The 24,516-nt window shown below is 39.6% G+C and overlaps 1 protein-coding gene across 5 annotated transcripts in view; it reads left to right on the top strand.

The window, feature by feature from the left end:
- The window catches only part of garnl3 (GTPase activating Rap/RanGAP domain like 3), an 80,777-nt gene that overhangs the window by 29,275 nt on the left and 26,986 nt on the right, over positions 1-24,516 (top strand). For all 5 annotated transcript variants that reach the window (XM_088010847.1, XM_088010850.1, XM_088010848.1 and 2 more), the window contains exon 2: positions 4,289-4,358. In XM_088010847.1, the coding sequence (XP_087866973.1) occupies positions 4,289-4,358 (70 nt within the window). The remainder of the gene's footprint in view (positions 1-4,288; positions 4,359-24,516) is intronic.

Here is a 24,516-nt window from a genome sequence, read left to right on the forward strand (position 1 = left end):
GTCATTTTAAATTAAGAGTAATTGAGGTTACGGTATTGTAGATCTGTCTAAATCATATTTTCATCTTGTTTATTTAATAAGAACAAAGTAAAAGGACGAACAAGGGTAATCAGGGTTGTTGGGGTTTGTCATTTCCATTATGTTTTTGTTTTGTAGAAATTTCAAGAAAACTAGGTTATTTGTGTTTTCTGCAATTTAACACCTTTTCCGGGAGGACTGGGCATTGTCTCTTTTATTTTAAATTCGTTTAACTTTTTGGGAACAATTACTTTTGTCAGGTATTTCAAGACACATCAATTTAATTCAAATCATACAGAAAGCAAGCCTGGAGGTCACCTCTCTGTCTTTTGCTGGTTTTCTCTTTCTGGCACCGTCACAAAATTTTTATTCTGCTGTAATCTAAAGCGTCATTGGCTGACTTTGATGCAATCTGGCTGCAGATCAGTAACCCCAAATCTGAAACCATGGATCTTCCCTGAGAAGTAGGGCATGTTCCCTTTATTTAAAGGAGGAGAGTCTATTTCAGGAGTTGCAGATTGAGTATCCTGGTGTTTGTTCAGGTGTGGCTTTAAAAAGGCAAAAACCAGAGGGTGAGTGTTTGATATGTAAAGCCATAACAATGTGCTCAGTGATGATGAATAGAGTTGAGCCATGAAAACTTCTCGTCTTGCCAGACTTCTCACTTTCACCTGTGTTCCCTAAACTTTGGCTAAAGAGAAAAACATTCTTTTTTTTTGGCACCTTTAGGTAATGTTTACACAAAAAAGTTTCCATCTAGAGAAATTCTTGGCATATTGGCAAATATCTTTAAGTTGTCCTTTTATTTGCTGGAAGGATTTGATGTTCTGGTCTGGAAATGACAGAAGAGACACGTTCTGGTTGAAAGTCTGGAAACCGCTGAGTTTCACTTGTTTTCTGTGGTTTTTGATCAGACCAACATTTCTGGGCAATGCAACCAGATCGACCTATAGATCGATGTTTCTATTTATAGGTTCATACATTAAAGGAGCAAAATATTCAATGGTAGAGATCACACAATGTAATAATTTGGTCATTTGGGCTTCTTTGTACACAGTGAACACAATAATAGACCAATAGGAGACGAAAGAAATGTCTATAGATGAGCTGTCCTGAGCTCCCCAAATGATTCCCAGAGCCCTGAAGAGTTTTACAGTTTCTACAGAATTACATTTATGAGGTTTTATGGAAGATTCATGGATCAGATTTTGTGCAGTACAATCTCACGCCTTTGCTGTTACAAAAATAATAGAGTTTCCTTTTGGAAAACTGAATTTTAAGTTGAATTCATAGCAGACGTCTGGACAACTCTTTCCTGGTTTTATGCTTTGTGCTTCACGTAAGAATAGGAATTAAAGCTGCAGTTTGTAGCTTTTATTAAAAATATATATATATATATGCTTTTTACAAATTTGTTAAAACTATCACTATGTCCTGACAGGATGAGACGGATAATGGGTGATGAACAAATCAATCTCGTCTGCCTCCTGCTGGTGGTCCTACTGCTATCTGCAGAAATAGACCAATCAGTCACCCTGGTGTATATGCTGCTCATACCCTCCCTCTTGCTTTCTGCTAAGCTACAGCTGGTTCCCCACACTACAGCTTGTATGTTCAGAGTGACAGCGCTTAGACTCTTAGCTCTGATTGGTTGTTTCTGACTGAGCAGTGTATTTCTGCAGACAGCAGTAGGTTCGATTTTCATTTATTTTTTTATACACAGTGACATACTGTCACGACATTGAATGTCAGTGTTGCATTCAAAGAATAAGGTATGTCTAAATTAATAGTGATTGCTTTATTTCTGTAAAATATTTCCAAGATGTCATCTCACAAAAAATGTAAAGTTGTAACTTTTGTAACAGTTGCTGCTTTAGAAGCAGGCTGGATTTATCTCCCTCACAATCCCACCGTAACCGTTACGTTTATGGAGAGCCGACTGTCTTTTGTGGCATCGCTGATGGTGACAACATAATGGGATAACTTCACTGCTTTTTGTGAGGTGTTAAAGTTCGAACCTTTGTGTTTGAACTGTGCTTTGGCTCTTAAAAACCATCAATTATTTTTTTTTTTTTTTTTTAAAGGGAGCTTGAAGAGCACTACTCACACTGTACGGACAGCTTCATTTATATTCATACCCAGTTTGTTCTCTGTTATTTAATTTGTTTCAAAGATTTTAGCCCTTTGATCAATAGTAATGTGATCATTGTTCCTGAAAATAAAGAGTAATACTGAGGCTCTTCGGTGCTGCAGCATTATGAGTATGGTTTCAGACAAGGTCCTTGAAGGGTCACTATGCTGTAAAGTAATACTGCGCACTCTTTTTTCACCAGCGATTGCATCATACAGCCGACATAAACAAATAATTAGCTGCATCTGTGACTAGTTTTCTTTATTACTCATCTGTAATCGCAGAACAAGATGGATTTGTGTTTATTTGAAGGGGAAAGATCTGCTCACCAGCTGGAACCTAAAGGGACAGATTGTTGTGATCTGTGGAGCTCGTATCTGTAGTCAGTGTCTCCCCTGTGGAGTTAGGCTGAATCACATTACTGCTGCTCTGAAACAATTTTATTCTGAAAAATTATAGAAAGGTTTTGGCATTTGCATATAGTGGTTATCTACATAGAATTTTGTGTGTATTTATGAGAAAGTCTGCCACTGTTACCTATTTATGTTGAATACTGAAGGACAAGTGCATGAATTCTTTTACATTTCAAATGTAACCTCAAAATGTAGAAGAAAAAGAAGCCAGATTCTGCACCTTGAAACTGAGTCGCTCATGTAAAGGTTTGAGGATTCAAGAAACTGTCGATTTAGATGCAATAAAAATTATGTTCTGATATAATAATGCAAAAATATTATGGATACACCTTTTCCTTTGGAGTAGAAACAATGATTTTAAGTACGTGTACTTATTTTGCTTAAAATATGTTTGCTAATTAGATTGATGGAGCAATTTTGAACATTTTAAAAGCTTAATTTGTGCTTTGATATAGAATTGACATAATTATCTGATTCCCCAGAAAATTACAGTGAAAATAACTTAGCTACAAATAGATTTTTCTTTTTTTTTGTTCAATATGTGCTTTTTCACATGGCACAAACATCTAAAGGCTGTTTGAATGATCAGCTCATAGCTTGAAATAGAAGAAATAAACATTTATACCATATAAAATATACAAACTAAAACAATTATTGTTTTCAGAGGATATCTGTTGCATGTTTCTTCAGATATATGAGATAAAACTACTTGATAGGCGAGTAGCATCTGTCAGACTGAGTCACTCTCGTGTCACAGCTGGACTTGCCTAAAAAAGTGACAGTGACTCCTTCATCTGTCTCTCAGCAGCCTGCGTCCAGAGTTTCCTTGGTAACCAACTGCTGCACTGGTCGATGGTTTGGAGTTATACTGGAAAAAAAAGCCACTTCCTCACACCATTAGCCTGCCTTATTTATTCCTAAACCAGGTTTGATGTGTGATTAGATCACTTTCCCATCAAGATGTGCGGCTGTTTTAAAGTTTCAAATATCTACTTCTTGCTTGTTGTGAGGTTCAGGAAACTGGAGGGAATCCTCCATCTTTAATATGGTGTCGTTCATGCCAGTACCAATGGCAACCCTAAAGCCTGATGCCATCTCCACCAACAGAAGTTGTTTCTGTGTCCTGCATTTCGCAAAATCTCAAAATGTTTTTACTACATGAGTCAAAGCTGGAGTTTCACATGAGTGCATATTTTAATTTTTCTACTAGTTTCTGTTCAATGAATGAAAACTGAACAGAAATGTAATTTTCACTCTTCTGTGCAGTATCTTCACTTTACCGAGGTCAAATTGCATCTGTAATTTCAAAACCACGTGCATCTTGGTGCTTTAACCATCAGCTGGCCGCCCCAGCAGGTCCCCCATCTATCACCGAGGCCTAATTCAATCAGGGCCGACATCTCAATCAGAAGTGGGTTGGCTGCTGCTTCTGGCCAGTCACCATGCCACCGGCGGCAGCTCCAACACACCAACGAAGACGCGCTCAGGAAGGACGGGAGGAAAGCGGAAGGGAACGAGCGCGGGCGTAGTTAGAACGAGATGCCAGTGAACCAGTAGTCAGGGTGTGAGAAGTGGGGTTAAAGGAAAATCAAATGCTTCAGCTGCCACTTGTGTATGAGTGATGTCACTCTGTTTCTGTGCTGCGTGTGTGTGTGTGTGTGTGTGTGTGTGTGTGTGTTTGTGGTGTGATGTAGACCATGTGTCTGACCATACGTTTGTGTTCCAGCTCCGCCTCAGAGGACCTGGGCTGCAGGCGTGGAGACTTCAGCAGGAAACACTATGGTTCGGTCGAGCTGGTGAGTCCCACCCACGATGCCCCAATCAGCCTGTTGCTCTCTCTGCTTCTCAGCGGTGACTGCTCCCTCCCTCCATTAGTTCTTTTGTTTTATGATCTTCCCTCCCTTCCTATCTGTCTCTGAATCTCTCTGCCGTCCCCTCCTGTCTGTTCTCGTGGATGGACGATGGAGGAGGGGGGTAGCCGATGAGTCACGATGCACTGGGTGTGGTCCGTAGCCATGCTTTGCCAGCGTTCAGCACAACAGGTGTGCCACTCGCTGTGACGCTGGCTCCTCTTGCCTCCGTCTCCAAAATTCTTGCCTTTTTTAACTCCGCTGGTCTAAAAGTGCTGCACAGTGTGGGGTTTTGTGGTCGATTACTAAGATGTTGAGTCACAGCTGCCGTAGGGGATTGTGCATGAGTGCGTGTGTGTGTGTGTGTGTGTGTGAGGATGCATCACTACTAAATGTGAGCTGTACATGCTGATAGCCCGGAGGGGGAGGAAGTCTGTAGAGTGATTGTACTTCCTACCAGAGACGTATTGAGGGTCTGTCCATGAGTCCCACACACCACGTGCACGATAGATTAGTGTCACCGAGAAACCACATGTTGCCCTATCAGCACCAGCAGACAGACGCTTCATACAGCGATGCTGTGTGAGACGAGAGCGCGTGTGATAAAAGTAGACAGAGAGCGAATATGAGACGCCGTGATGTCACCAATAACCTCACATGATCCAAAGCCACCACGACTTTTTACATCAAGCGGGTCTCTAATGGATTGCTGGACGTGGGCTGTGGTTTGTCCTTAATCTTGAATTGAAGAAGCAGAAAGCTTGAAAGTCTTATTAGTGTCATCTTGATGTATTAAGAATAAGACATGAAGAAAAACAAAACATACATCAAGTTTATTTTTTAAAATTGATAACATTGTTATATATATATATATATATATATATATATATATATATATATATATATATATGTATGTATGAAGTCATTACTTAGAAGCTAGTGAGAGAGTAGCTGGATTTAAGGATATTTATGATGAGCCTAAACTTGATAGAACAGCCTTTCTATGAGTATGAAGTAGCAAAACTTTAACTGGGTTTAGAACACGTAAACATGAATTTTAAGATCTGTATCACAAAAAATCAGCTGGATTTAGTCAGAGACTTTGACTGGGCCCCTCCAACGCTTTGGTTTGCTTTGATCTGGATCTCTCCATTGTAGCTGTGGGTGTTTGTTTAGGACTGATAAACCCCAGTCTAAATTAATTTGCTGTTCCTGAAGAGTTCACTTCAAATATTTTAACACCTATAACTTTGAGCAGCATTTCTGCTCATAGTTATGTAATAATCCTCCAGGGCATGGTCAAAATTTGGTATTTTTTTAATACATATAAAAAAAACTTTCTTTTAACCTCTACACAACTTCATCTCTGACCTATTTTTTTGTGTTTCATGGTTTTCATGATGTTGATTGTTCTCTAATATTCTCTAACAAACCTCTGAGGCCTTCACAGTACATCTGGATTTATACTGACAGTAAACTAGGTGGACTCTGTTCACAAATAAAGCGACAATTGGCAGCATTGGGTTTTATTTCAAGGTATCATAGTAATAGGGACTGGATACAAAAGCATGCCCCACTTTTCAGAAAAGTAATATGAACAGCACGTCCCATTTTCCTACAGTTATGCACTGCTTTTTGTTGGTTTGTCTCATAAAATCCCAAAAGGTTGTATTGAAATTTGAGGTTGCATTGTGAAATTTAGAAGTTTTACAAAACACTGCTTTGATAATAAGATACCAAGATAAAAAAAGACACTTTAAGCATATTCTTGGATAAAGACATTTTTTCAAGTATCCAACTAACATCACATCAGCACAGACGCTGAGGACGAATCCGAGCTACGCCATGACAGAATCCATGCTGCTCTGCTACACGGACAGCCTGTTCTGGGACAAACAAAAGCCCACTGAAGACATAGTTGTATTCAACCAACATGACATTTATGGATCCTTGGGTAATTTTGTGAATTTTATGAAAATTTAATGACAAATATGCATGCCGAGTGCAGCAGGGCCGGGGGGTTTATTACTTTCTTTGGAAGGAATTGTTTGTTGTCCACGTCCTACCTAATGCACCAGAGCTCATTCAGCTTAAAGCAATATGCACTCTAAACTCATTACAAAAACCATTTCCCTTTTTTAAATCCAGACAAACAATTACATTTCCTTTCCCACACGAAAGCAAAGATTTAATTTTACTTTGAAATCAAGGCTCAAAAATAGAACGTATGCTCGGCGACATGCGGTTTTCCTCCCTGAGGTTGTTTCTGATCATCAGCGTGGGCTTATCAAGCCCTGTCATTAATTTTCCATTACCCACCTCCTCCTCTAATAAACAAGCCACACAGACTCTTATCCCATCAGTAACGACGTGTGTTAAAAACAGACTCCTGCTGGTAAGGATTATTTATTAAATTTGTGCCGGCCTTTTTATGCTACCTGCATATATTTGAAAGTCAAATACCATATGAGTGCTTCACCATCAATACTGTCAAGAAATATGCTGATCAATTGATATCCAGTCAAATCGCATGATCTTCCGGCTGATCACTGCAACAATTCTTCATGAAAAGTAGAGTACAGTTTCTGCAGGTACAGTCCTACTAATGGCTGTCTAGAAAATAGCATTAACGTCTTAATGGAGAGGGTGAATTGTTAGAGTTGTCTGAACTATTGAAGCACAATTGAAAACGGAGGCATATCAGACATGCTAGCAAAATTATTCTGCAGCAACCTGGTAACATCTGGGCTTGCAGATGTTGATAGAAAAGCCAAAATCAATCACACGTAATGTGTAAATTGTGCATGTTATTCTGAATATGCTGTTTTTGTTTCTATTTATGAAAAATCAGTTTTTCCTTTGAAGGTGACATCTGTCTTTACCTGAGAATGACAACGCACCTCCTAAATTGGCAGAATCCACAACAAGAAACAGATGTACTGTAACAATCTGAATCAAATTATCAGGCAATGAGATGCAGGAACTTACCAATTTTTAGACTTTGTGGCAAATAATGTGTTTCCAAACATAAAAAGCTTCATCTGTCAGGTATGATCTGCCACATTTAATGTCTCTACTACAGTGTTTGCTGCTGTCAGCAGCAAAATCAACCCATATTTACAAATATATCCTGGCAAAGATGTGTTTAGCTTATTATCTGACCCTCAACAAAATTCAGTGTTGCTCCTCAGGCCCTTTGGGAAATAGTTCATTCCTGAAATGAACTAACAAATATATATATATATATTTTTTGTTTAATTAACTTAATGTTCATTGTGTTATCTTGTCCATCATCCCTATTCTAAATAAAATTACTATGTACAGTCACTGCTTAAAGTAAAGTACGACCTCTTTAAATTTTGGGGGGTTATCCTTATTTCAGAGATTTGGGTAGCTGTGTGTGTTTTTACAACCTTTTCCATGTTGGCTCAGTCTGTGTTGTCTTGGCACTTCAGGCATACCATATGGAGAAACTGGCTTCCTACATAATATGCCAAAGCAGCTTCGCTTTGTAAAAAAGATGTCTGAAGATGGTCTTCTAATTGCATCATTGACTGCACCCAGCATCAACACAGATAGGTCACATAATAACAACCTTTGTTTGAATGACTGTCAAAGTGCGTCAGTGCATTGGCATGTGAATGTGGGTGTATGTGTATTTGTGCATGTGGGCAAACACAAGTAAAAGTAAGTGGGTTTGTGTTCAGAGGGTGTATGTGAGTGAGTCACCTGAAGGTACACAGTTAGTGGTAAGGACGGTAAAAGGCCTGCAACACTCAGTACCCAAGAGCTGCAGAGGACAGGTGGACAGACATAAGGCACCACCCCAGAGCAACCAGAGATGGGCTATGAAGCACTGAGGCAGCCCCAAAGAGGCAAATAGCATCGAAACCTCCCAGCCCTCCCACGCTGCCATCTTCTGTCACGGATCCAGACCCTAAAGTGACCCGGAAACTCCCAGCAGCAAGACAGCCCAGCACCAAGCAAGAGAGACGCAAACATGCCACACTGACTTTCCGAGTTAGCTGGAGCTCAGAAGAACCAAGGGAGGAAGGGCACATTACCACCCCACCTGGTGAGCCGGCTTCAGAGACATTTAGAGGGAGGGATTCCCACTATAGCCTAGCTTGGCCCCCGATTGCCGACAACCCCGAGGACTATAGAGCCTGACATGAGTCCACCAGCCCAGGACACAGCAGCGTCGTCCTCCCAAACTTCCAGTACTTTCTTTTCACCATGATTCAAACTCTTTGCATAAATTAAATGAGCATATTGTTTACATTAACCCCTTAACAGCCACCTCCAGAACAATTACATGTAAATCAATGGGGCCCATGAGGACCTCAATTTTTAAGGGGTTTTGTTTAAAAATTTGCAATAACTGTCTCCTTGAAGAAATATAGGAATAGTACCAAGAAGAGCAGAATCCAGCTTAAATCAGGCCATTTTGATCACAAACCAGCTACAAAAGCTCTGCTCACCACAACTTACATAAACATAGGACAAAACTGACATGACTGTAAAGACAATGCTCCAGACCATCAGTTTGTTACTTTTAGTTACAACTACAAAGCACCTTCTGGTCTGTCTCGTTGATTTTCAAAGTGTGACTCTTGCATTGCACTACTTTGAAATATTTATTCCTAAGTCTGAAAACCACTGGGAGATATTGATTTAGAGCAGGGTGTTCCTTCTAGGAGAGACCAGCAAAAGCCAAGCCATGACTCACCTTGTCTGTTTGTTTTATTTTTGGCATCATGGCAGCAGCCGGTAGCCGTTGCCAATTCGAGGATGCAGCTCTACAGACACCATAGCTGGAGCAGATGATATCTTTCACTGTCGTCTTCACAGACTGAGATGCTTTAAAAATATAGCCTTTACCCGTATGTTTGTAGTTTCTGTATTTAGACCACCCAAACATAGATCGGTAAAGATACTCGAGTCTCTTGAGACAGGTCGCAATGAAGTCAAAACAAAACAGTTACTGACCAATAATTTTGGGAAGTCGGTAACTGCCACACAGGAGATACATCTGACTAATAAGACAAGACTTTTGTAGTATTTTAGAGAAAAGTAAGAATCCTCATGTTTTCTGTTTTCACAAATGTTTTACATATTTCAAATGTGACTATTTTCTAGATTATCATCCATATTCTTCCATTGATCTGCACTTGGGTGGCAGAGGGAGTACATACTGGACAAATCAATCACACAGAAACACACAAAAAAACATACACTCATGTCTGACTACATCTCTGTTCAGTGATTATTCAGACTTCTCTGGTTCATTGAAAAAAAAAAGAAGAAGCTGCAAGTAACAAATTCAATCATTTTGTTTTATCACTGGAAACCTTTGGTGTTAACACTTCTCAATGACTGCAGCAGTCTTTAAAGCCAGTCTGTTTTGTCTCTGGTTTTTGTGAAGCACTTCATGGTTTTTATCTGTGAAAGATGCTGTGTAACTATCCTTTGCTGACTATTTACTTCATTTAATGATGTAGTTTTTTTTTTTTTTTTTGTCTGCAAAACAAATAGATATTAACACTAAAGTACTAAAATTTTTGTTCAGGATTTCAAGATGGTTGCAGGCAGAGTGAATATGCATAGATTGCATTCAAGGGTTAATGAGGAAAGAAAACCATGAAAACATTACCTATTAAAGTAGAACTACTTAGGAAAACAAAGCACAAAACACCAGCTAAAACTGACACTGCAGACCATAACACCTTCAAGCTATCCTACTTTGAGGTCTGTGTTAAAAAGTTATGCTGAAAAAAAAGAGCCAAATTACCACCATTAAACTATCGCCAAAAATCAGCTTAATCTGTTTTAAAATCATTTTCTGACACAGTAAGTTTCAAATGACTTTTTTTTTATGAGGGAGTGGTTCTGCAGCGTTCATTTAGGAACTGACACTTCACAGCACTGGCGTTTTTCTTGCCCTGTTTTTTTTTTTTTTTTTTTTTTTTTTCACAAGAACCGCCCTAAGTTTTTTGTTTTTTTTTCACAAGAACCGCCCTAAGTTTTTTTTTTTTTTTTTTTGTGGTCACCCCAAACCACATGTCAGTTTCGCTAAGCTGCACTATAAAGCAGCCTTTGACGAACAGATAAGACGTTCAAACAAGGAAGAGAAAGAGGATAAAACTGAGCTGAAAAATTAACTCTCAAGAGGTCAGGCAAGGAGAATTAAACAGCGATGGAAACTAAGGTGGGTTTCTGCCAGTGAACGCCTTTGTAATCAGAACATTTTGGATGGATGGTGTGGTAATGTAGCTTAATGCTAGCATCATTTATGTTTAACTCAAAAACTTTTTATGCGTCCTTTTTGGGAGCAGAGAGAAGGTCAAAATGGTGCTGCAGTAATTGCACATACTGTTTTTGTAATTCGTGCCGTATTTTATTCGTATGAAGATTTAAAGATTTAAACTGTATCAAGTCTAAAGGAGTTCAAAGTACAAAAATAAAGTACATTAATTAAATGAAAGCATAAAGTAGGTTATTCAAAGTACACAAGCAAACTTTACAATAAATAATAAAATCTTCCATAAAAAGCTGAAGAGACACTTATGGTTACACATTTAGCTTGTAATGGTAATGGCCTACTTCAGTTTTTTCTTAGGACTGCAAAACCTGGCGCACATTGTCTGATCGGCAAAATTTTTCAGGACTTGAAAAGTGTCACACTGTGTAAGCTCTAATTTATAAAATCCTAGTGGACACTTGTGTCCATCCATCCATCCATCCATCCATCCATCCATCCATCAATCCATCCATCCATCTCCTTACACCCTTATCTCATTGGGCTTGGGAGAGGTTTGTACACAATCTCTTGCATAAGATGGCCGGAAGAGTTGAGTACAAACCAAAACTACAGAGGTAGTGAGGTGACCAGCATTCGTATAGTATGCATTTTACCATATATGCTTCAAGGTTTGTTAGATTTTTCAACTAGACTTAAAGATCTACCCAACCCCAGTGAGCAACAGTCATAGGAAAATGGTTTGGTTTCAATAACTTGCTGATTTACTGGTGAACTACTGTGAGATCAACCAGGAAGCCCCATTCTGGACACATATTAGGATCTTGCAGAAACCCGTTGTGATATATGCTGAGGGAGTTAATGACTAAGTAGATTCAGGTAGGGCTGTTGTAAACGAATATTTTAGTAATCGAGTAATCTATCGATTATTCTTACGATTAATCGAGTAATCGGATAAAAAAAATTATAAAATGAAATATTGGTAAATCTGGCATAATACCGGTGTTACTATCAGATATCAATATCAGTCCAATTTTTCATATTTGAGCATCCCTAACAGTTGCTTTTTTGTAGTTTAGAAAACTAACCTGTAACAATAATAGCTCACTTTCTAAGTTAACCAGAAGAAAAGTTATAGAAAAATCTGAAATTATATTGAATTTAATAACAAAGAGGCAGGCTCACAAATATGCTTATAAAAAATGTCTACAATCCAGCTTTTAGTTTATGTATTCATCTTCAGTGAGTTTAATAGATTAATTAAACTCACCTTGCCACCTAACCTGTCACGCTTTGGGTTTGAAAATACGGGAAATGCCGCCTGGAGTGGGAGGAGAGGGCGAATGAACGAACATGGGGTGGAGGGGAGGAAATAGACCAGCGGACTGACGAACCGTTAGACCGGGGGACGAACACGGGGGGAAGCAATACGGGATATTTACGACACCTTCACTGGTCACACTCAGAAACTCATCTACCAGCCATGTACGATGCGCTCCGCCACCCGTTTCTTCAGACCAGGATATGAAATTTATTGTGCGGTTCGTCGGTAAAGCTACATTTACACGGTAAGCATCAGCTACTCAGCCGCCCGCCCTGTTCAGTCTATCCGCTCACCTCAGCGCTCTTCCCGCCGTTCGCTTTCAACCAGCAGCCCCGGAGGAGAAATGCTGCCGTACTCCAGGCATTCCCCCAGTCATTTTAAGGATGCTTATTGGTTCCCCAAAAACGAAAAAAAAGTCGGGCATTATCATCAATCAATAAAATCCCCACTGGCCAATCTTGAAGATTGGACTTTATGCCGCTGAGACTTAGCTTTTGTCAACAACAAAGAGGTGGAAGTGAGAGCTCCGCGCAACGCAAATGAAGTCCCGGCCGGAACACGGTGCGCTAACTAATAAAACATAAATTAATGAAGCTTCGAGGCAGGTAAATTTTCCTCGAGGAATTTTAGTAATCGAGGTACTCGAATCATTCGAGGAATCGTTTCAGCCCTAGATTCAGGTATGACAATATGATCTCCGGCAAAGATCTGACAGGGCCAACACATAATACATGATACACTAAACATAGTGCAAAAGTGGAATGAGTTGTGCGAAATAAAACGGGAAGTAAGATTTCAAAAGAGATAACGTGGTAGCTAATGTCCACAACTCTAAACCAACAGCACTATAAGGTAAATTAGAAAAACCAAGCAAATCAGCACAAAGTTCTTAGCCTATGACAGATAAAGATTAATTTCAGCCACTGAATCCTACAGCGTCAGGATGCTATCAAATATATTGATTGATTGCTTGGAAACAAGAGCATATTTAATTCTGGTTTTAAGGTATTTATGGAAAACCTAAGAATGTAATATTTTATTTCTCAAATGCAGTAGGGCTTCATAAACTGTAAACAGCGCTTTAGGCTCCTGTTAATAGAATAATCCAACCAGGTGCCAACTTTAGCACTAAGCTAACACTTAGCCCCAATATTCTTCACTTTGTATGTTTCTGTTTGAGAGTCGCTGATGGTCATGTTTTTTGGGGGGGGGTTTTAGTTGCATCAACCCAAAGGGGCAACTACTTCCTTTTCTTACTACAAAATAAGAGTCTGAAACACAAATGTAACCGAGATACAAGTTTTTAGAGCTGAAATCAACATTGTGGGGTTACTGGCTTTTTTCTCAAGCCACAGTCACATTCTTACAGTAGCTGTTTAGTAATTTGAATATATCATGTTATTTGAAATATAGTTATATCGTGGGATTTAAATAACACAAAAATCTAGTGGCACAAAATCTCTTTACGTCCCTAGTCATGGTCTTTTTGCTACACAGTAGACATTTTTTTTAAGATTAGAGGTTTAATATATTGAATTCTGCACCGAATTGAAGAAATCAATATCCTGCAGCCCTTTTCCACACAGAGTCACAAACTGGGTGTCTACTTGTATTACATGCACCAATTACTCTTATTAGCACAAGTGAGGATCAATTAAATCTGTATGCCAGAACACTCTCAGTTTTTTTGTTTGATTTTTATCATGCTTTTATTTTTTCAGGAACTTTTTAATTTTTGCTTTTAACAGCATGTACTTCATGACAGAATCTGCATTTAAAGACAGCACAAAGGCAACCCGGACCATGTCCAGTGGCTACATTCACTGAAAACGCCACAAGTCCACTTTCAGAAGCTTTACTGCATTGAGTACCTCCGATGAAGCCGGCAACGATTGTCACAGCTTCATCCTGACACGACAGCTTAAATAGCTTGAAATGAAAATATTCCAGCGATGAAGGCAGTGACAGAGAGGTGGGCGCTGGCTGCGTGAAACACAAAAAAACAAGGAAAGTGTTGGAGGTGCAACTCTTCAGACGACACTCTCGTGTTGATTGTTTCTGTGTGGGCATGTAGGTTTGTCTCCACGGCTGGCTGATGCGCGGCGATCGAACGGAACCGAGGCTGCTGTCAGAGCTAGCATGTTCGCGTCTTTTGAGGAACACGGTATTCAGAGTTGGCTGTCAGTCTTTCACGTCGACTGGTGAGCAGACGGCTCCACTCCCACCTTCCTACCAGTGTTACTGTCATCGCCTCGGAGGCTTTTGACTGCGCTGCCACTTTGAATTTATTCCCACTCTCAGCATGTGTGGCTCACACTGTGTGTGGCTGCATCTGCTTGTGTGTTTATTAACCACATAAATTAAGATCAGCAGCAGCGACTGTGGATACAAGCCACAACCCTCGTATTAGAAACAAAGTGAAGTGTGCAGTTTTTTGTTTCCTTTTCCCTGATGTTGACCAAATACAGCACTTGTTGCTATACAGATGAACTTGCCTTGACTTTACTTAAATAGTTTTTGTACATTCACACTCCAAAAGCACGACAGTTAGATTAATTTGTCGCTCTAAAATACCCTTCATGAGTGTGTCGGTTTACGGTTTCCTGAGCATGATGTACCTTGCACAGTCACCCAATCACCATTGAAGATTGGCACCAGAGCTGTTGCATGTAGGATGCTGGGCCTTGAGAACTGACTTTGGACACCATTCGCATGCATTCGAACCGCACCAGAGTTCATTCAACCAAACCAAGACCTAAGTTCACTTTGTGGTCTGCATTAGAGTTTGATTGAGCCCGAAATGTCTTGGTGGAGACAGGCACCAGCACCCCTCTCAACCCCACCAGGGACACTGGTGTAAAGAAAATGGATGGATGGATGGATGGATGGATGGATGGATGGATGGATGGATGGATGGATGGATGGATGGATGGATGGATGGATGGATGGATGGATGGATGGATGGATGGAGTTCGATTGTGTATTCACACTTCCCCAGATGAACCGGTCTTTCCAGGTCAACGAACCAGAGTTCGATTAAAGCAGACTAAACTGGACCGGTGTGAATGCATCCCAAGTGTAACATAAGTATTAGCCTAATTTTCGATTTGGAACAGCCTGGTTTAGACACAAAACAACACAAACAGATGAGATGTGTGGTAATAAACTTGGCCTCAGTCAGATATCACAGCAGGTGGTTTAAAGTAGATATGGCATTTTATACTTTCAGATGTTCTAAGCAAATTATGCTGAAGTGATCATGTTACAGAGATTTCCTATGTTCAGTCTGGTGCAGCTACAGTGTCATAACCTCTAGATCCAAGATAACGCTTCGTGCTTATTTTATTCAGTAGTGATTTTAGTTTTTGAAGTCTCCCATGGATGTCATTTCTGTTTTGTCTGTGTATGGATCTTGGCTCTCATTGTTTTGTAACATTCAGATGTCAGTGATCTGGGTGTGACTCGTCGCTTTTTGAGGTATTTTAGCCTCCTTCATGTTGTCCAAAAACTTCTTCCTAGAAGTTTTTTGGACAATTATCAGACAATGTTATCATTGTCTGATAATTACTTGTTTGATTACCTGAAACTTTTTGCTGTGTCCTCTGTTTAACACACTGATCAAAAGCTTCAGACATCAGTCTCAACTTTAGGAAGCGACGACTGACTTGATGATGATTGTGTGAAACGTATATTTGCTCTTGAATTTTTTTAATATCCTCCTGTGGGAACCGCTGCCTTAAATAAAGCTTCACAAATAAAGTGACACTCATAAAGTTTTTTTTAAGCCTAGTTGACAATGATTGGTGTTATGAAAAAGTTTTTTTTAAATTACTATTATTATCATTTAACACACCTTCAATAGTTAAAAAAATATCCTGCTGTGAATGCATATCCGTCGATTCATGTTTCTTCTTTCCACCTCTGGTTTTTCTGTGAGACATCACTAATCATCTGCTAAGGAGATCATACATGGCACACATCTGCTTTGCTCTGTGATCCAAGACTTCACTTAGGCATTTACACATTCCTCGGGGCCCTTAAAGCTGCTGCCCCCATTAGCGAGAGCAGTGGGTCGGTCGATAGCCTGATGCTTTTTTTTTTTTGCTGTTATGTGAAAAGCATACAAATTATTGAGGTGCTGTCAGCTTGACTGCACTGGTCTGTTTTACAGGTTTTAATCAGGCTAGCAAAGCAGCTAAACTGCCAAACAGCTTTTGTTTTCTTTTTTTGATTTCACAAGTAATTGTTTCCTTTCGTGAGGTGTTATTACACCTCTACATCATGCATTTTATCTCCTTATTTGCACAGCATTAGAGAGCCCCTCTCTCTCCCTCTCTCTTTCTCTCACACACACACACGCACACACACACACACACACACACACTAGTTCCAAGAATCAACAACGGTTTACCTCCTGGCTTGAAGATGTTAGATTGTAATAATAATTTTCATCAAATTCCACACAAAGCTACAACAGCAAGAGCTGACAAGAGAAGTTTATCAAAAAGCTTGATCCTGTTTGCTAAAGAGCCGTATAAGTAAAACTAAAGGCGCCAAGATTTGCAAAAATAAAGACGAAAAAAAAATAGCTGCTCAGTCGATGTGCTCTTGTGAGTTTGAAAAGTTCACTCACATTCTGGAAAATACAAAATCCCTGGCACCCAGAGATATTTAAAGACTCTTAACTCGGGTTATGCATTCATAAATACGACTAGGTGTTGTGGGTTTTGCGTTTCCAGAACTTCCCAAATGTACAGTATGTTTGTGGGTGGGATCGTAGGATTAAGAGGTTGCACATAGCAAGTTACAGCAGCATGATTGGTTCAGTATAATGCTTAAAACATATGATAAACCACCTGCTATATCTCATAAACACCAACTTTATTAATATGTCTTCCCACGCACCTCATCTGCTTGTGTTATCTATGTAAACCAGCAGACGCGTGTAATGTTCCAAGAGGAAAAATTGAGTTAGAGGATTTATGATTTTTAGTACTTTACTGATATGATACAAGTCCAATTTCAAAACCAGGGATATGAGCCTGAACTAATGTCATATGAAGAAATTGCTTCAAATTCTGATAGATGATTATTTTCTTAAGAAAAAAAAAATCCAAGAATAAAATAATAGGAATTTCATAAAAACCAAAGAACTTGCAGCAAGCTTTTTTTTGGGTCTTGTTTGTCTCTGTCACTAATTTGATTTGCCACATTTCATTTCCTGCTCTGAATGCAGCTCATTATTCTGTATATTCTTTACAGTCTGAGTCACTGGATTGTATGTTTGACACCCTGAGATATTTATGTCCTCGTCTCAGTCAGAAGCCCCTCCTGAACTCCCGTTCCACCATCTTCCCATCCAGCATTAAACAGCTTGGGTAAAAATAAATATTCCCCATCTTGTCTTGTTTCACAGAGTCTGAACCATTGTAGTTTTTAATTTGACCTCGACCGTATTTATTATGTACCGCACATTTTAACATTTAATCTTTCGTTTTCTTTCTTTTTACTATGGATGTAGCTATATCTCAAGGTCCAAGATCTTCAAGTGATAATAGTGATCAATATTTTTATTATTATTTTTTTTTTTATCGAATTGCCACATGCAGTGCTGTCTGGTGATCAAAGTGTGAGCTGCTATTATTGCTCCTGCTCTAAGTGTTGCTTATTTGAGACTCTGATGGTTCTCCTACAGCTTCTTAATTATATCAAAGGAAACTTTGAGAAAGTGACAGACAAAATAAAAGTGATATGTAAGCACTATAAGATGCTTCCTACTGGCATATTTTAAGGCTTTTCGTCTGCATTAAACCATCTCCAATCTGAACTAAATAATTCCCAACTGAACCAAGTTTTTTTGTTTTTTTTGAAGACAGTCATTGTTGACAGAATTATTTATTTGCAGTCAGAAAATCTAATTTAAACCAAAACGGAACCTTTTTGTCCGACTTGTAAAACACAGAGGCGGAAAATAAATGCTACACACACCACTTCCACTGTTAAACATGGTAATGGCAGCATTATTATTCAGATTACATTTATGCTTTTATTTTCGCCGGGACGTAAAAGCTGGTCACTTGTAAATATGGATGGAGCTGGAAGCAGAAAAAGCCTGTCATCCTCTGACCTTTCTGCTCTCCTTCCAGTCTGACTGAGCTCACAATCCTGGTAAAGTACTTGACAAAATGTGAAATTGTTGAACACTTAATTTGCAAGTCAGACGGACCAAACTCTGGATCTTTCCAGTTTGGTGGATAAATCATAGCGTTGCATAAGAATCGACCCACCACTACTCCATCTGAAAACTCTGATTTTTTTTCTAATAGACCACATGTTCTCTAAAGCACTGCGTTGTACTGAAGATTGAAGCTAGAGTTATTCATACAAGATGTGCTGTGGATGGGGCTTAATTGTGCCTTATGTAAGTTTTTCTATGGGACAAATAAATGAGACTTTTTTTTTTCTATTTTCTCAGCCAGAGGCATCTAAAGTAGCTTCTTCCACTTCCCATCTGGATTGCATTTGTAAAAAAACTCAAAGACAACAAAAAGGTTTAAAAAAAAAAAAAAAAACGTTTAAAAATGGAGACTTGAGATATGGAAAGGACAAAAAAACTTTTTATTATGCTGCTTCTCCTCCTTCTTACTCTTAAATGCCTTTTTCAATGAAGTGCTTTATTTATTTTAATTTCCCCTTCTAATTTTCATTTCTTCCCACATCCTGATCCTACATTCTTTATTATTATTATTTTATTTTTTTTGCCCATCTCTGCCTGTGCACCTGGCTCTCTTCTTCCCCCCTCCATCTCCTCCCTTCCACTCCTGCTCAGCTGCCTCCCGCTCTTCGAGGGTTGTGAGTGTGCATGAACAAGCCCAATAATGAGACCCAATTATCTATCAGTGGATAGGAAGATATTGATTTGATAGCTTAACCGTGAAAAAACAAATGTGTTTTAAATTTGATTCTGTTTGTAAAATGTTCCTATTGCACGTGAAAATTGAAGCTGCTTAAATTGGGTGATAGTATGCATGTGGTCTGTCTTTAAGCTAGTAGGGTCTCTGCTATTTGTTTGTGCATTCTACTTTATCGAGTTTGACTTTAGTACAGGTTTGTTTTCTTAGGTTTTGGTCATATTTGCTTTAGTTTTGCCCTTCTTTCATGGATGGGCCCATCAAGATGGTTTAAGTTTTAAATTTGTTACAGGAAGTCTGTACACACGAGTTAAAATGGTTAAAATAAAAGTACCTCAGCAAATGAAAAGGTGCAATCTTGAGGTTTATGAATTCAATTTAATTTTCTTTTATTGATCTGAAATTAAGTTTGGCTCTTCTTGCTAAATTTCCCAGACAGTTTGCGTTTCGCAGCTGAAACTAGTCTTTGCAGAAGGATTAAAATGGTCTTTTGTGCAAAAGTATCAGTCAGGACAACAGAAACTATGGAATAACTGTTTTTCTAAAATGGATGGAAACCCACGATGAAAACAATCTCCATGGACGCCATCAGGCTTTTTTTTTTTCCCATTATTCAAAAAGTAGCAAACACTCAATGTTTCTCCATGAGTTTGGTCGACTGAGTGAAGCTGTTAAACAGGATCTCTATCTCTATCAAAGAAAATATTTCCTTAAATCTGTAAGGTCTTTGTGTGAGGATGTTTCGTGGTTTGATGAAACCAAAATGAAACTTTTTTAGTTGAAGTTTGACGTCAACAAACAAAAAGGACACAATGCTCTTAGGGAAACACAGTGGTGGCAGCATCCAGCTTTGATTTTTAGATTATTGTGAAATCATAATCAGGTAAAACTGCAAGCCAGTTGGACTAAAAAAAACCTTCAGCTAAAGAGTTGAGAATGAGGAGTTTTATTCTTCATCATCACAGCAAGTGCAAGAAACTTACATTTGAGAGAGGAAACTTAAACTCTAGCCAGAGTTAAGAAATGAATCACCTGAACATTTGTGAAGCAGATGTTGGCCGCTGACAGACTGAATGCTGAAACTGCAACTTTTTTTAGTTGAATTGCACATTAAAGGTATTCATGATTAAAAATAGTTAGTTATCACCTCATTTTGATCATTTTTATTGGGGCACAGGGCCTTTTGCAATCCACAGTCTGTGCCTCTTTTCCTTATTTTTTTTTTTACCCCCTTGCCCCTTCCTGCTGCCGCTTCTCTCCCCTGATACACTGAGGAGTTTTATAGGCTGTTTGTTAAAGTGTAAAACCATAACAGGCCCCCCTCTTCTCCCCTGTTGCCTCTTCGTTGCCTCCTTCAGCCCAAAGAGACTCGTTGGAGTGCAGCTCTCTCCTCCTTGGCAACTCTTCTGTTAAGATTTAGAAGCAGAGTCTGTGTGATGCATGTGGGTGCGTAGACCCCCACGCAGACTTCCTAGAGCACTTAATCCCTCTTTTCTCCTGACATTTTTCACTTTTGAAACTCCCCCAATACAGACCATGCGAATGCTACAGCTCAACACGCTGGCCCGAATGCACACTGAATGTTTTTCCCATGTGTGCAGCCTGCACACACACACACACACACACACGCACGCACGCACACACACACACACACACAGGGGAGGCGCCACCTGGCTTTGTCTGAATGCTGCACCGGGTTCCCCTCCATTATGCTGCTGGTGGATGCTTCATGTTGCAGGAGGCGAGAGAAATGGAAGGAGATGGAGGCCTTCAGCATCAGAATTGACTTCCCCATTTCCGCACACACGCACAAACACACACACACACACGCACACGCATTTGGATGTCAATAGCAAAGCCCATCGAACCACCCGTGAACGCAGGCAAACAGTCGCATACCGCCACGCTGGGAATTTATTTGTTTCCACCCGTATTAATATGCATCCGGCAGCAAGAGTGTGCGGCTTCTTGGAAGACGCAGCTAATTATTTCAGAGAAAACCTCTCTGTCGTTTATCAGAGCTTCACACCTGCTGTAAACAGGCCCGGCTCTCAATCTGTGGGATTTTATTGTCTCATTATGGACCTCGGGGAGAAAAAGCGGCTACTGCTCCGCTCGTGTACACGGCCTCAAAGCGAAAACATCACATAGATGCAAAATAAGTCATTGTTCATGCACTTGAGCACGGCACTCCCATCTTTTTGTCCCGCGACACACCGCTTTAAAGTGATGCATTTCAGCGAGGGGTTTGGATCGTTTGTTGAGAGAGGAGTTCGGGGGGATATTTTCATGCTCCTGCATGCGAAACAAAAGAAAACAAACATGTTTTTCTAGCTTTTTTAACCTTAACGACATGCTCAGCAGGTCTTACTTGGTAGTCACGTTTGGACGTTAGGTTCACGACTGCTATGATTAACGAATTTTATTGAAAATATTGTTTTTCTGCAGGTCAGAGAAAGTAATTTTGTATGTTTTTGAAAGTTACTTGTGTAGAAGAGCAGTGATTTTTAATCATGTGGCCCATTTCTACTTGAAATTTGGAATTTCCTAGTTCTAATCTGGGTGGGGGGGAATCCTGTAAAGTTGGTAGTTCCTCTTGAAGATAAACATCAAAATATCCAGTATGGCTGCCAAGGTAGATTTTTTTTTCACTCTTCCTGATACAAGGGAGTTTTTCTTTCCGCTGTTCCCTCCTGCTTGCTTGAGGGATCGGTGCCAATTTGCTAACAAAATGAACAATGCAATTAGCTGAATCAACTACTGTATATGTTGTCTAACTAAGTCACATGTGTCAAACTCAAGGCCCGCGGGCCACATGTGGCCCGCCATGTCATTTTATAGGCCGATGATTGACTTAAAATAGGTTTTGAGCACGAATTGACTACAAACTACATCTCCCATAATGCATTCCGATTATTACCAGCCAACATTACGACTTCTCGCCACTAGAGAGCACCAGAGTCACCTCAAGCTGCTTATTGATTTTTCCAGCGAATAAAACTGACGCTTCAACAAGCTAGCATCAAAACGTCCAAGAAAAGAAACATCGATTTACAAGTAATACTGTGAATGAAGATGTGTGAGTTGGTGTCAGGGCGGCAGGTCGCGCTAGACTTTTTTTGTTATCCGTTATCTTGACCGACAACATAAAAAAAATCGGTCATGTACTATTTTTATCCGTGAAATTACAATCATAGTAACATCGGCTATTTAGTCGCATTTTATGCGGTTTAATTAATATTCACCGTGAATCCAGATCCCATCACAAATTAAGCAGATAAATGTATCTACATTTTTCTCCGTAGTGTCAAAAACCACTGACCGAGGCCCCAATAACTTTTAATAAATTAAATTAAGCGACTTCACTTAAATTAGCATCACTTCACCCGCTGGGGTCTGAACGCACTTCCTCCTGGTTCCCATCTGCAGAAAAATCTGCACTAATTCATCAGTCAGTTGGATCTGTCTGATCCAAACAGATCAACTGAACTCTGTGAGTGTTTTACCCTGTGATTTTTTTTTTTTTTTTTTTGCGTGGTTTCGCTTCTCCGAAACGGACAGATGTTACGTCTGCAGCTCCTCCAGAGCGCCGCTCTCCTGTGTAACGTGAACCAAGAAGGCTCCATTTGTTAAATCCGCTGCCTGCTCCTGAAATGGATTAACACAACGTTGCATTCTCTTTAGTTTTCTCTGGTCTGTAATGGAAACTTGAATTTAACGCGCCATTTCAACCAAAGGTTTGTAATGCGCTTCCTAACCAGACGCTCCAAAGCGTCCGGTCCATAACCCTTCAACACGCTGTCAGCTCCCGGTCAGAAAGACGCATTTAGTTCAGAGACCATGAGATGCCCAAGTCTAGTTTTCCAGAGCTAGCATCTGTAACTTTAGATGCATTCCTTCTCTAACACACCTGGACCATTGACTCATTATAAGCCTCTACAGAACTGAATGAGGGAAGTCAACCTTTTGTCTGGGGTGTTTTAGCAGGGATGCACTCCTGATTTGTACCGTCAATGTGGCCCGTTGAGGGTGGCCAATATGCTGCAGTGGCCCTCGGTGAAATTGAGTTTGACACCCCTGAACTAAGTGATCTTTGTAATGGTTTAACTAAACTAACGGAACAAATTCCTTTTTTACATGTGTGTAATATTATAGCACCTATGTCTTTACCTATATCTTTATTTAGTTGCTTTTGCAATTCCATTTTGAGCAAAATAAATTTTTGCCTGCCAAAAGTCAACAAGCTAAATGCGTGCGAGGGGACACTTGATGATTCAGTTTCCTCTTTCTCAGAAAAGAAATAGAAAAAATAGATACACGCGTGTCGAACAGTTTTAGTTCTGTTTTTTCTACTATTAATAATTGGAATAGTGGTATTTGTAGTTGACATTAACATCTGATAGTTTCTTAGCAAGAAAACCTGAATGCATGTTTTGTACTTGGACTATTTGCTACTTTCTCATTCAGTTGAAACATCTTCGAATAAACATCAGGCAACCTCAGTCATTATTATTTTCCCATTTTTTATCTTTCTCTGTCTGTTTGTGTGAATTATCTATATATTATAAGTATAATCAGTTTGAGAGGGGGTTTGTCCATCATAGCTGACTCTCCTATATATATATATGTGTGTGTGTGTGTGTGTGTGTGTGTGTGTGTGTGTGCGTGCGTGTGTGCGTGTGTGTGTGTGGGTGTGTGTGTGTGTGTGTGTGTGATTATAAACTAAACATGATTAGGTGTTTAGACAGCTTCATGATGCATTACAGTTAAGCTCCCTTCTCGTTTTCCTGTAGGGATGTTGCCATCCGAGCATCAAACAGTGCGTGCAAGGATCCACATCACTTTTTTATTTTATCTCTTTTTTTTTTTGTACTGGCTCAGCGGCGACCTCTGTCAGCGATGGGAACAAAATTGTGCTCGACAGTCGGGAGGGTCAAAGAGCTAAGAGCAAAGAGAAAGTCAAGAGGAGGGGAATAAGCGAGGGATTAGGGAGTCCGTTACCTAGCAACCCGGCATCAATCAGGGAGCTGGAGTTTAATATGTGAATATTAAAATGAATACTTAAATGGGGTATTTTTTATTATTATTATTTAAAGATACAGTACTACAGATTTTACAAATTGCAGGGCTTTGGAAAATAAAAATATAAAATATATATATGGGAAGTGGCGACCCGTCCAGCCCTTCTGCAGCACTGCAAAGATAAGCAGCTTTAGAAGATGGATGAATATTTCACCCCACTTTCCTCTGAGATTCTTCTCTTCCCCTTTTCATGTCCTCCATTAGATGAGATGTTGATAGAAGCAACGTTTTAAATCAACACTGGCTGCTGCGACGCTGCCGCAGCCTTCTGTGCAGCACAGCTAATACGTGTGTCAGTCTGCCAAGGGAAATTAGCAATTCCAAGTATTTCTTACCTGAGGAAAAATGGAAAAATAATCATAAAAAAACTGTTTCCAAGAAGACAGATGGCATCTCTGAGATAAGTCCTAACAGCATGTAAACATCCCCTCAGAGATGTGAGATGTTTAGCCTTTCAAATACAGCATATTTCTTTTCTCTAATTGATCATAAACACACCACAGACCTAAAATGCTAAAAAAAAAAAAA

This window comes from Poecilia mexicana, unplaced genomic scaffold (assembly GCF_051168715.1).
Source record: "Poecilia mexicana isolate PSO_F unplaced genomic scaffold, ASM5116871v1 scaffold_12, whole genome shotgun sequence".
Taxonomy (NCBI): Eukaryota; Metazoa; Chordata; class Actinopteri; order Cyprinodontiformes; family Poeciliidae; genus Poecilia; species Poecilia mexicana.